The sequence below is a fragment of the Macrotis lagotis genome, chromosome 4 (genome assembly GCF_037893015.1).
Source record: "Macrotis lagotis isolate mMagLag1 chromosome 4, bilby.v1.9.chrom.fasta, whole genome shotgun sequence".
NCBI lineage: Eukaryota > Metazoa > Chordata > Mammalia > Peramelemorphia > Peramelidae > Macrotis > Macrotis lagotis.
This window is the reverse complement of record NC_133661.1, coordinates 166118463-166131412: the sequence shown is the minus strand read 5'-3', so window position 1 is coordinate 166131412 and position 12950 is coordinate 166118463. Positions and strand designations below refer to the sequence as shown.

The 12950-nt window shown below is 34.6% G+C and overlaps 1 protein-coding gene across 5 annotated transcripts in view; it reads left to right on the top strand.

The window, feature by feature from the left end:
• TCF12 (transcription factor 12) overlaps positions 1-12950 on the top strand; it is a 404997-nt gene that overhangs the window by 310161 nt on the left and 81886 nt on the right. For all 5 annotated transcript variants that reach the window (XM_074234589.1, XM_074234588.1, XM_074234591.1 and 2 more), the window contains 2 exons: positions 5872-6007; positions 9999-10051. In XM_074234589.1, coding sequence (XP_074090690.1) covers positions 5872-6007; positions 9999-10051 — 189 coding nt within the window. The remainder of the gene's footprint in view (positions 1-5871; positions 6008-9998; positions 10052-12950) is intronic.

The following is a 12950-nucleotide window of genomic DNA, read 5'->3' as shown; positions in this document are numbered from 1 at the left end:
GTATTTCTTGTTCTTTAGATTCTGCGCACTTCACAATGCATTGGCTCATAAAAGACATACCAATGTCTATAAAACTATTCCCTTTATTATATCTTACAAAATAGTATTCTATCATATTCATATACTATAATTTGTCCAGCCTTTCTTCCATTGATAGGCACCCCTTCCTTTAGTTTCTAATATTTTATTACCACAAAAGGGTTATCCCTTTATTGATTGTCATGAGAGTACACATTTCCTTCTTGGTCATGTCATCATGCCTCCTTTGGGGATACCATGTTAAAAGTGCCTACCTGTATTATCAGGAAGAGGTAGTAGTGATAAATGACACAGTGAAAACTGATTACTACTTTTGGCCACTCACACTGCCATTTCATTTCCATCAGTTCCATTAATGTGAATATTTTTGAATCAAGTATTCCCTTCATTATTACAGTGGTGATGGTGGTGGTAGCAGCAACAGCATGACACAGTACTGTTTTTATTTTCTTCTTTAATACTTTTGCACCCTTGTAAAATATTTTGAAAAGTCTTGGGATGCTTGTTTGCAAGCTGAGTATTTCTGTAATTCAAGTGAAGAATATTTAGCAGAGATGCCTATTTAATCAGTTATAACATTAATCCATGAAGTATTAGCCAGTGTTTCAGGAGGATGATCCATCATTGATTATTCTTTAGTAATTAAATACAAGTTTAGTAGATGAGGTTCTGACTAAAGACACAAACATTATTTTAAGAATGTGATAAGAAGTAAGGGATATATAATTTCTGAGAACTAATACCTTAGAAGAGACCTAAGACAGCCTAGTCTAAACAGAATATGCTACTGGTAATTTAAAACTGCTTTGCTAGTCATTTTTTCTCCTCAGGGATATTTGTATATTCCTTTTTACATGAGATACCTCCAGGACAGGATCAGTCCTAATCAATATCGCTTCTCATTTGGTTTAGACAGGCAGAAAATCAATAAGATGAGCTGACAACTATTTTTTATCAGAAGAAAATATATAATAGCTTATTTTGTGTGCTGTAATATACATATATAGAGAGAGAGAGAGAAAGAGATAGAGTAGTATCTAAAAGCTTCAAGACTGGAATGAGAAGAGAAAGCACCATGAATGTTTAGAATATTAATTGATAATATTAATAGGCAGTGCAACACAAGCTTTTGGTTATTGCAGCAGTTATTATTCTCTAGTGATTTCATACACATATATATATGAGTATGTCAAAATAATTATATAATTTGTCTTATTTTCTATTAAGTCTTTTCTATGTTTCAGGCACTATTCTAAGCAAAAAGAATACAAAGACAAAACAAACTAGTCCTTGTTCTCAAGGAGATCATAGTTGACTAGGGGAGACAAAATGCAACCAGCTATATACAAACAATATATGTAGAGAGAGGATAAATTGGGAGTAGCCTCGGAGGGGTGTCACTAAATTTGAAAGAGGATTTGAAGGCAGTAACTGAGACTTGACTATAAACTCTTCAGGGACATAGATGATCTTTTTTTTTTACTTGATATAGTGTTAGAATATAACAATAGAAAAACAAACTATATTTTCTACTCTTAGAAAGAAATAGTTTAGGGGCAGTTAGGTGGCGTAGTGGATAAAACACCAGCCCTGGAGTCAGGAGTACCTGGGTTCAAATCCGGTCTCAAACACTTAATAACTACCTAGCTGTGTGGCCACTTAACCCCATTTGCCTAGCAAAAACCTAAAAAAAGGAAGGAAGGAAAGGAAAGGAAGGAAGAAATAGTTTCACTTACATTTTTTTTTTTTGATGAGGCAGTGGGGTTAAGTGGATTGCCCGAGGCCACACAGCTAGGCAATTAAATGTCTGAGGTCGGATTAGAACCCAGGTACTCCTGATTCCAGGGCCGGTGCTCTATCTACTGCGCCACCTAGCTGTCCCCTTACATTTTCTTTAGCATGAGATTTAGATCCAGGTTGCATCCATAAGGAAGAAGTAACGGGACTAAAAAAAAATTAATTAAAAAAGTTGAATGAAATAAAACCTCTGAATTTTTGCTATAGGATTAGGGATTTTTTTAAACCATATCTCCTTTTTGGCCTGTTCTTGGATAGAATTAGCAACATCAAAAATTATTAAGAAATAAATGCCCTTCATAAAAGTCCTCTATACATAAATGCAGAAAGTATTTGCATATACAGCTAGTTCTCAAATTACAAAAGGGATGTCTTCCCAAATTTCATTGGTATGTCAGTTGTTCAGTTCTTGGAATTCATTTTCTCATAGAAACAAAGCAATAAATAGCAGATAGGTTTCCAGGCTAGACCACAATTCAGCTTCTGATGTAGTCAGTCTTGTTTCAGTTGCTCAGAAATAATTTCATCTCCTTTTAACCAGTCTGAACTGGCCAGAACTGAGCATCCACATATATTGATCAATTGAGACCATTCTGAAAGAACTAGTTGGACCTGAATTCATTTGAACAGGTCTGAATTAGTTTGAATTAGTCTGAACCTGTGAACTACTCTTGTCACCCACAATAAAAGTTTTTTTTAAAAACCACATGATAATATAAAGGGGAGTACCCCTATTTCTTGGAAAGTATGATTAATCAGCACACATTTATTAAGCTCCACTTGTGTGTTAGGTGTCAGGGAAAACAGACTAAAATGAAATTGTCCCTGCCCCTCAAGTAGTTTATATTCTGTTGGAAGAGACTGTACAGTAAGGTGTATTTTTAGAATACCAAAAAAAGCACACAGTAGTCTTGGGCAGCCTGGAGCAAGGAAGACCAGAGTTCAAATCCAGCCCCAGATATTTGCTTACTGTGTTATCTTGAACGAGTCACTTAACCTCTGCTTCAGTTACCTCATCTGAATGGAGATATTAAATAATAGCAGTTACCTCCTGGGGTTACCATAAGGATTTTTTTTTTTTAGATTTTTGCAAGGCAATGGGGTTAAGTGGCTTGCCCAAGGCCACACAGCTAGGTAATTATTAAGTGTCTTAGACCAGATTTGAACCCAGGTACTCCTGACTCCAGGGCCGGTGCTTTATCCACTGTGCCACCTAGCTGCCCCTACCATAAGGATTTAATGAGATTATTTGTAAAGTTAGCACAGTGACTAGCCCATAGATGCCTTATAAATGTTAGCTATTATAATAATTATTACTGTTAACATTTCAGAAGTGGCAGGAAAGAGATGCTTAAAATATATGAATGGGCACAGAAGAAAATACAAGGGTTGTGGAGACATTGAATGGTAGATTATCCCAAAATTCTCTGACATGAATTCAGTACCCATTTCCTTTTGAGATCTTCTTTATCTGTTCCCATCTTCTGATCCAGGAGTAGAAAGCTGGGGTGGTCCTACTGCTTAGAACCTAGCCCATTAAGTCATCTTTCCATTAGTATTCCTTGAATTTATGAATAAATATTGTCCTTTATAGTTGAGTATGATGGTTCTTTTAGCATGAGAAGGTTATTTCTGAATTGTTTTCTATTATTGGCAAGGCAATCAATATGCACTGAGCCAACCATGACCTTTTGTTTTATGACATACTTTTGGAATATCATAGAGCTAGAGCCAGAAAATCCCCCAGAGGGCATCTACTCTACCACCTCATTTTTGCATGTGGGAAGCTGAGTCCCTGTTTCCTCAGTGAGTTTTATTTGCCCACGGTGACCAGGTAGTAAACTTTAGCGGTAGAATTTGATCCTTCATCTTGTGTCTCCAAAGCCAAATTTTCCTTCCACTACCAAGATGGCTAATTCAAGCTCGATTTATAATTTATGGATATCAAATACAACAAAACTGAACCTTTCTAGGTAGGAAATATATGCATGAACTTGACTTGGTAACCTTATCTTTTAAATCAGAGGTTTACAGCAAAGATTTACTATAGCCCATTAGCTGTAGTTTATGTTTTTATATATTTAAATATATTTATATTTTTATATTTTTAAAAAAGTCTTGTCAAAAAATATAAACATTTTTAGCTTGAGGGCAGTCAAAAAACAGACAGTAGGCTAGATTTGGCCTGAGGCTATAGTTTGCCCACCCCACTTTAGACACTTGAGCTTACCTTATTTATGTACTGTATAAATAAGTACTCCAGACTCAAGTATGGAAGTTTGTGACATTCAGTTGAGTGATGCATTGCATATGGTTAGGCATATCATAAATACTTGACTCTTGCAATTAGTATTTGTTCCATATGATAAATTTCACATATAATGGCATTGTATATATAGATATTTCATATTATAAGAGTTGGTCAAAGAAAAATTAGAATTTATATAACATGAGCAGAGCCACTTTGCTAAATAAGTATATGATAGAAGATAGGAATCTACTTTCCTCACAGTTGGTCCCAGTTCTTATATGTGTCTCAAAATGGGAATATTTTGTGGCACTAAGTGTGTTTCTGGAATCTTTTATTCATATCTATAGTCGATCTTTTGAGGACAGCCTGAGTTGTCCTTCCTAGCATTCCTTGACAGCTTATGAGCTCCCACTGTGTTCCCTTTAATTTGCTTGTGTCCTCCCTTGACTCATAGTGAAAAAGGAAGAAATAGTTTCAGGGTAATCATCCTCTAATATGATCACTTATTCATGAAACTCCTTCTAGAATATTTTTCTTTAATCATATTTTTCCTGCTCACCTAAGTCTTTTCCCTGTTTTTGTTTTCTTTTACTTAAGTAGAAATATTGGTTGCATTTAAATACTTTGTAATTATCTACATTTGTTTTCTTTTTTATTTATTCCATTTTACTCCTTTTATATATCAACATCTATATCTATATACTTATAGATATAGGTATATTTGTCATTTCCCACTATGATGAAAGCTCCTTAAGAGAATCAGTACTTTAAGGTTTGCAGTGTGCCTTACAATTTTCTCATTTTATCCTTAAAACAACCTTTGGAGGTAGGTGCTATTGTTTTTCCCATCTCATAGATAATGAAACTGAAGCCAGCAGAGATTAAGGGACTTGCCCAGGGTCACACAACTAGTAAAAGTCTTGGGTAAGATTTGAATTCATATCTTCCTAGATTGAAGATCAGTGATGGAGTACTAGATACTACATTGAACAAGATTCAGCATCCCCAATGTCTAGCATAGAATGACTCACTTAAATGCTTATTTGTTGATAGATTAAGTCCTCCTTATTGATTCCTTAGCTCAATATATGAAGTGAAAAATAAAATTTACATTTAATTGTTTCTATAGCAATAATCTCAGATTCATTTGCTCTTTGGAGCAGACTGCCTTTTAAAGAAACTCTAGCTCCTTTCCCTTTATTTTTATTTCTTAAGCTTAACACAGGACCATAGTTTCAGCTAACCTCAGCTAAACTTACTTAGTCTCTGATATGTTTATGATAGCATGCCTCATATCATAGTGAAATTTATATTTTCCCCAATGCTGACAGCAAAGAAGTTTTCTCTTTAACTTTCCTTAGAACAGATGGATTCAAAAATAATTTAGGAAAAAAATAAAGACAAATTAAATGGTTTTTATCATCTCATTTGAGATGATCTGAAAACATTATCTTTCTCAGTTTATTTAAAGAGTTTGCTTTTTTCTTACAATCAGTGAGTGACATTGGAAAGACCTTTGACTTTGGAATCTATGACCCTGTGATTCTTTGCCAGAACAGCTGACAAAATAACATACTTGACAGTGTTACTTGCTCCTCATTTTTATTTCTCTTGTCTCTGGTGAAGAGGCTAATGTAAGTGATCAAATAGCAGGTGGAAAGAGAGGCAAAGAAACAACAAATAATTGTTAACCCTTGAATTCTTGAGAGTTAGTGGTATTATAAGAGCTTTATTTTTTAGAAAGGTAATTGTGTTTCTTTGCCTTTTCCTTTTTTTTTAAACAGTCCAGTCTCCTACGGCAAGATATAGGACTTGGGAGCCCAGCGCAGTTATCATCTTCAGGAAAAGCCGGGACGCCATATTATTCCTTTTCTACCACGAGTTCTCGAAGAAGACCACTGCATGACTCTTCAGCACTTGGTAATTATATGTCCCTAAGTGAAACTTCAAGTGTGAATTTTATTTAATGTTTTCCCTTGCCCATGGTGTTCCTGCTTAGAGGAGAGTGAAAAATAATTAGGCTTATGGAGTTTGAGCTTTGAGGAAGCATATTAAAGTTTGAGATCAGTCTGTTTTTTTTTTAAAAAATATAATTCACTCCATGATTAAGTAGAGCACAAACACAGTTCTGATTTTTCTGCATTAATATAATTTATTTTTATAAAAGTGTTAGATTATAAAAGCTCAAAATTTATCTCTTTAAAAGTTCTCTCCTTAATATTTAAATAAGTCAGTGACATTATTAAGTGACCAAGGAAACTGAGGAACAAAATCCAGCTTGAGCATCTATGTCCCATTGCAATGAAAAGATCATATTTGAGAATTTTAAGTACACTAGGAATTGGTCTTATTCAGTATGTCAACCCATAAATTATAAATCACTTTGCATAAAGTACTCACCTAAACATGAGCTATTATTCTTTGAAAGTTCACTGAAGGGGCAGCTAAGGTAGCACAGTGGATAGAGCACTGGCCTTGGAATCAGGAGTACCTGAGTTCAAATCCAGCCTCAAACACTTAATAATTACCTAGCCATGTGACCTTGGGCAAGCCACTTAACCCCATTGCCTTGAAAATTCTTTAAAAAAAAAACGTTCATTGAAGCCAGGTATCTTAGCTTCCTTTTTTTTTAATCTCACACATGTTGACACCGAGTAAGCAAATGATTAATGAATACTTGTTGATTCAATTAACAAATACTTCTCATTTCTATACAGAGTTAACCTTTAATACTTGATATGTTTACTTTTATCCTCCTTCAATATACTACAGTCTGTCTATAGGTGTGGTACTTTATACAAAGTGAGCATTCAATAAACATGCGTTCATTAGTTCTGGTATTTTAAAATTCATTTCAGCATGTGGCATTCCCAAATTATTTCCCTGCTACAGAGGGCTTTTCTTTTTTTCCCCCCTCTCTAAAATGTCTAGTAGACTTATAAACAAATCAGACTAGTCAACCTCATAAACCATGAAAGGTACTTCAATGGATTCCATTCACTTGACTTATTTTTGTTGTCAGTTCAGTGTTCTACATAGAATTAGTGTATGTCAGAAGCAGGACATGAACCTAAAATCTTTCTGACTGCATATTTGATTCCCTATCTGCACCATGCTGCTGTTCTACAAGTCTTAAGTGAGATGGTCTTACTGCCCAGAAATAGATTCTTCATAGTATAGGCCACTTACTAGGCAGAGAAGTGGCATTCTTCATTGTATTTATCTTCAACCTCAGCAGGACTTTCACTACATTGAATTTTTATAATTCAGATCACCAATAAATGAGTTTGGTGCTGAAACATACAAAGAGAAAAAATGAAAGAGTGTCTTCATTCATTCATACAGATGTTTAAATGTCCTGGAAAATGGACTCTCTGCAAATTGTCCCATAACTTATAACAGTTTTGAGCAGAATTTTTGGACAGAATATGACAATACAGATTAAGTAAATATTATAATGTTAACCAGTGACAGCTAAGGATGAAAAAAAGAAAAAAGAAAAAGTTCTTCACAGAAAAGTTGAAATGCTGCTAGCTGAGTGAAGAATTCAAGTAAAATAGATACTTTTTAGCATGTCAAAGTTGAACTGACTTGAGCTATAGTGGTCTCTGCTCCCACTAATCACTGTCATAGACTCCAGCCTAAATAGTAGTGATATCTAATTGACATTCTTAGTAGAAAGAGTGTGACTTTTGCTCAAGGGACACTCTCTTGGTAGTGAAGAGTTGAGAACATTGAGTTCTAGTAAAACCCCACAAAGGACAAAGATTTTGCCTTTAAGTTTCAGAAATAAAGAGTGTGCCAGATGTTGTTTATCTTTGGCACATTCTGTTTTAAGGAAATACAGGCTGCCTCTTGGGAAACGGACAGAGATGCTAATGAAGGTGTTTTTTTTTTCTTCTTGGTTTTAAAATTTCTACATACTACTTAAAAAGCTGATTTTTTAAAAGCTTTTAAGACTCTTGGGAAAGTTAATTCATTGAAGAGAATTCCCAACACAAATCTAAATGTCTTGTTGTTATACTGTGCCTTTTATGGCATAGAAAAACGCCATGGTTGTTTATGAAGATATTTCCATAATTTCATTTTCTAAAAAACTTAGATAGTTTTGTCCTTTGTGCTGTCTAGACCTTGTTTTGATTAACAGGATTTGAAAGAATATGCTTATTGTTTTTACCCATATTGTAAAAGAAAAAAACTTAAGTGTTAGGTTTTTAAATGCTAAATATAATAGTTAAATCTAAAAAAGAGAGAAATGTCAATTTAGAGGAGGAGGAATAGACATGTGAAAAATACTTCCCTTTTCACATAGATATTATTTTTTGTTCATCAGAAATGTTATTTCTATTTTAAGTTGACTCTTCTTTGCATTAATTGTAAACATCTAATGCCAAAATGTGTGACATATGCTACTGAAGTTTTGAATACCCATTCTTTAAGGGGATTTTTTTATATATGACTTTTCATTTTTTTTTTTTTGCTTACCATAAGCTTTCCTCTATGCTATAATCAATATTCTGAGGTATCAATCTGGCTGTCCTTATTAGATAAATGTCATAAACAGTATCAAGATAGCCCTAATTTTTTTATTTCTTTAATATTATTTTTAAATATTATAACTTAGTATTCCTAATATAAGCTAAACTTTTCATTTATCATATATTTCCCTTTGTATATTTAATTTGAACACTGTATCTCCTTGCCCCCTACTTCCTGAATTTGACTGAATTCAAAAGCTGCTTTATTTTATTTGTACTAAAATAGTCTATTTAAAGCAGTGACCATTCATTAGCTTTTGTTTTAAATATCATTTTTTTGTTTTCCTTTACTTTATATATGCTATCTTCCCCTTAAACCAAGAGGAATTAACTTCTTTTGTGTCATGAATCCTTTTGACATTCTGGTGAAACCAATGGACCCCTCCCCCTTTTTCATATTAAGGTTTTTTAAATAATTGAAGGAAATGTTATGATTCAGTTAGAGGTTATTGTAAAGATAGATGGAAGGAAGGGAGGAAGGTGGGAAGGAAAGGAAAGAGAAAAAGAAAGGAAGGAAGGAATTTCAGTTAGAGATTGTAAAGATAGAAAGAAAAAAAGTTTCAGTTAGAGATTATTGGAAAGAAAAGGAAGAAAGAGAGAGAGAGAAAGAAAAAGAAAGAAAGGTTGCATTTACAAATTATTGTAAATATAGACAGACTGATAGATTGATTAAGATATCAATATAGCTATAGATATATAATTTTTCCCCTTCAAATTCACAAATCCCCTGAAATCTATTCATAAACTCTAGTCTATGAAGACCCAGTTGAAAATCCCTAACTTAAGAAGTACCTACAGTCTGATTTTTATGTAGTATGAATGCAAATGTGAATTTGACCCCTCCCAGATCTCAGGGTATATTTTTTAATTAATAAATTTGCCATCATTGACTTAAAGAAATATTTATTGAATACATGTTATATGAAAAATGCTGTCAGTTATTGGAGAGAGAGAGAAGAGCACAACACTTGGTCCTACCCTTATTACTTCTGATACTACAGTTCTTGAGCTCATACCAAACACACAAGGACATGGCTCTTAGTTCCATTCTTAACCTGTTGCATCATATGCTTTTAGTGCACACATTTATTTATAGTATTCTTTTTCTGAGGCTTCGTGCCTGCCCACGAGATTTGTTGCAATCCCACGTGGTACCAGTTTAAATCAGGGTGCCCCTCACATTGCCCTATTTAGAGCCAGAAAGCTAGGAACAGTTGGCTAAATGATTAGCCCGGGGGGGGGGGGGGGAGTTGAAAAACAAGATGTGCACCATAAAGAATCTTGTGTTGCTTTGTTGTAGAACCGAACACTGCTTGTTTTTTCTCTATGTCTGATATAATGTGCTGATGACGGGTGTTTTCTTCCACATACAGATCCTTTGCAGGCAAAGAAAGTCAGAAAGGTGCCCCCTGGTTTGCCTTCTTCTGTAAGTACCTGTGTTTAAATTGGTGGTAACAGATTGTCTTCCTCCTTGGGAGAATAAGTGAAGTTGTGGTCGTGAGGAATGCTTTTTGTGTGGTGATTGTCAATAGCCTAACTGAATCCTTGAGCAGGTTTATTAGGTCCAACTCCACATCTGATGTTTAGTTTTTAGCTTTCACTGCGGTGATTTGTAGCTTGCTCATATGCTCTTAGCCCGTGTCCCTGTCATTTGAATTTGCCTCTTGGGAAGAAAGCTAGACCGGTAGCTGTCAAAGAAGATCTCCTGTACAGGTCTTTTGATGTTTAATTAGTCATTATGTTGCTGAACAGGAGGACAGACAGAGATTAATAGCTGAGAATCTTAGAAATTTACATTTGTAATAATCCCAATGGAGCTGAAGACATTAAGATTCGTAGGACATGTTCAGCTCAGCTTGCCTCTGTAGGACTGAGGTTATTAATATGCATAAATCACCAAGTCAGATGTTCATTGTGAAGCCCTAGTGGATTTTAAAGCCTTCATTAAGCCTTCCCTAACTTCAGCCTAGCATCAGGAAAGCTTTCAAGCAACTAGTTTGTTGATCCCTCTTTGCTCAAAAATGTATCCTTTGAGAATTTCGGGCTTTGATGAAAAAAGGTTGGAAAGGTTTGGTGGAAAAATCATTAATGGCTGTGATAATCTTGTGCTCTATAAGGGTGTTGTACTACTTGATATGCTTTATTCTTTAAAGAAACAAAATTGTTTATAAATGAATCCACATTGTAAATTCATGTAAGATTTAAAAATCTCTTGTGTAATGAATGATTTTTCCACCCCTCCTTGCTTAGAACAAATGGAGGGGAGGGGAGATTTAAGGCGCTGTGTTTCCTTGTGGGGTACATCTCTTTGTTGTGTAAATGGATGGTGGGCTTTTTATTTGGCAGTACTTAACACATGGGCGCAGGTGCCGCCGGATGAGTCATAACTCATCGAGGTATAAATGCAACATCCGGCTTAGCAAGGAGTCCCATAGAAAGAGCAAAATAGGTCTGATCTTTTTATTATGTATTAAGACCCAAGTTGAGATGGTATCTTTCTTTTTTTTTCCTTAAAGTTATTGGGTTCCATTCACCTCACCACCACCATCCTTTGTCCAATACCCAAAAACTTGAATTTGAAATCATCTTTGAAAGTGGGTTCCAGATGGATCGGAGTTGATGCAGCCTGGGGCAGCTGTGCTCTGAACCTGCAGCCTACCTGGAAGGCTGGATTGCAGCTGCAGGCATTCTTAAAAAGCTTTTGCTTGCCTAAGCACTTGGGCCCCACTAGAGGCTGAATAGCTGCTTGATAAACAAAATGAACACAATACCTCAAATCATTATTCCCGAGGACAGCTTTTTTTTTCCAGCAGCAGCTAAAAATAGTTAGGCAATTTACATTTTAACAGTTGTGTGCTTATGCAGGGGTGGGTGGCTTTACAGTATAACCAGTGATTTCTGCTAGATTAACAGAAATTATATTAAAAATGACAGAGCTGCTAAAACATGGAACAGTACCATTTTCATGTAATTTATTACTAGGATTTTATGAGACTAATAAAAGTTAAATTACATATTAATATTTAGTAGGACTATCTAGGTAGAGAGATCATATTTGTAAATGGAAAATTCATTCTAGCATTCATTTAAATAAATATTATGTTTTTAATGACTGCTTACTTTGTTTTTTCATATTTTAAGAAGCCAAAACAGAAAAATATGTATGTATGTGTGTATGTGCATTGAAGAAGAGTGTAGTTAGATTATAGACACTGGGTGTCATCAGTGATCCATATGTTCCTAGTAATAATAGCAGTCATTACTCAGTACTTGAAAATATTTTTCGTTATTGCATATGGTTTCTGAGAGGTAAGATGGAGGAGGCGGAGGAAGAGGAAGGAAGGAAAGTGGAAGGAAAAGTGCCTACTTTTTTTTTCCCTAAACTTTGATACTGATATAAAGATCATAGTACCAAGCAAACTAGACCCTAGAGTAATTGTTTTGCAGTATATTATGCTAGTAAGTCAGATTGTATTGATTTTAAGCCTACACATTTTAACATTGTATATTGCAGAGATTGACAAATAGACTCAAACAATTTTTGAAATATATTAGTGTGTAAACAGATTTTTCAAGATCACTAAATGGTGGCTATATTTTCCCAAATTGGAAATTAAAATTTTTGAATAAAACCATATTTCTGAAGTCTCAATATTTTTGGAAATCCACAGGTATGTTTATGAAAAAGAAGTGGTTTAATCTAAATTAAAAAAAAATAAAAGCAGACATAAAAGCAAGAATAATGACAAATGTAGATTTTTAATAAATATGTCAGTTTTTTAAATTGTAAATAATTAGAGGAATTGTAATAAGAGTTGTCTTTTTTTTAACTTTATGACAGCTATTTTTAACTTTGTGACAACTTTTGCAACAAACATTGCCATTTATTTTTTTTTGGTGGGGTAAGTGACATACCCAAGTTCACACAGATAATAAGCATCAAGTATCTGAGACTGGATTTGAACTCAATCCTCCTGATCCCAGGATTGTTGCTCTATCTACTTGCACCACCTAGCTGTCCCAGGACTAACTTGTTTCTTATGCTGCTGCTGTTATTATATATTGTGTTACGAAATTATAAAATAATTTTATTTATTGATGACAGCTAAAATTTATGACACCCTTTAAGTTTTAAGAAATAGTTTGTAGGGGCGGCTAGGTGGCACAGTGGATAGAGCACCGGCCCTGGAGTCAGGTGTACCTAAGTTCAAATGTGGCCTCAGACACTTAATAATTACCTAGCTGTGTGGCCTTGGGCAAGCCACTTAACCCCATTTGCCTTGCAAAAACCTAAAAAAAATATATAGTTTGCATACTTTTATCTC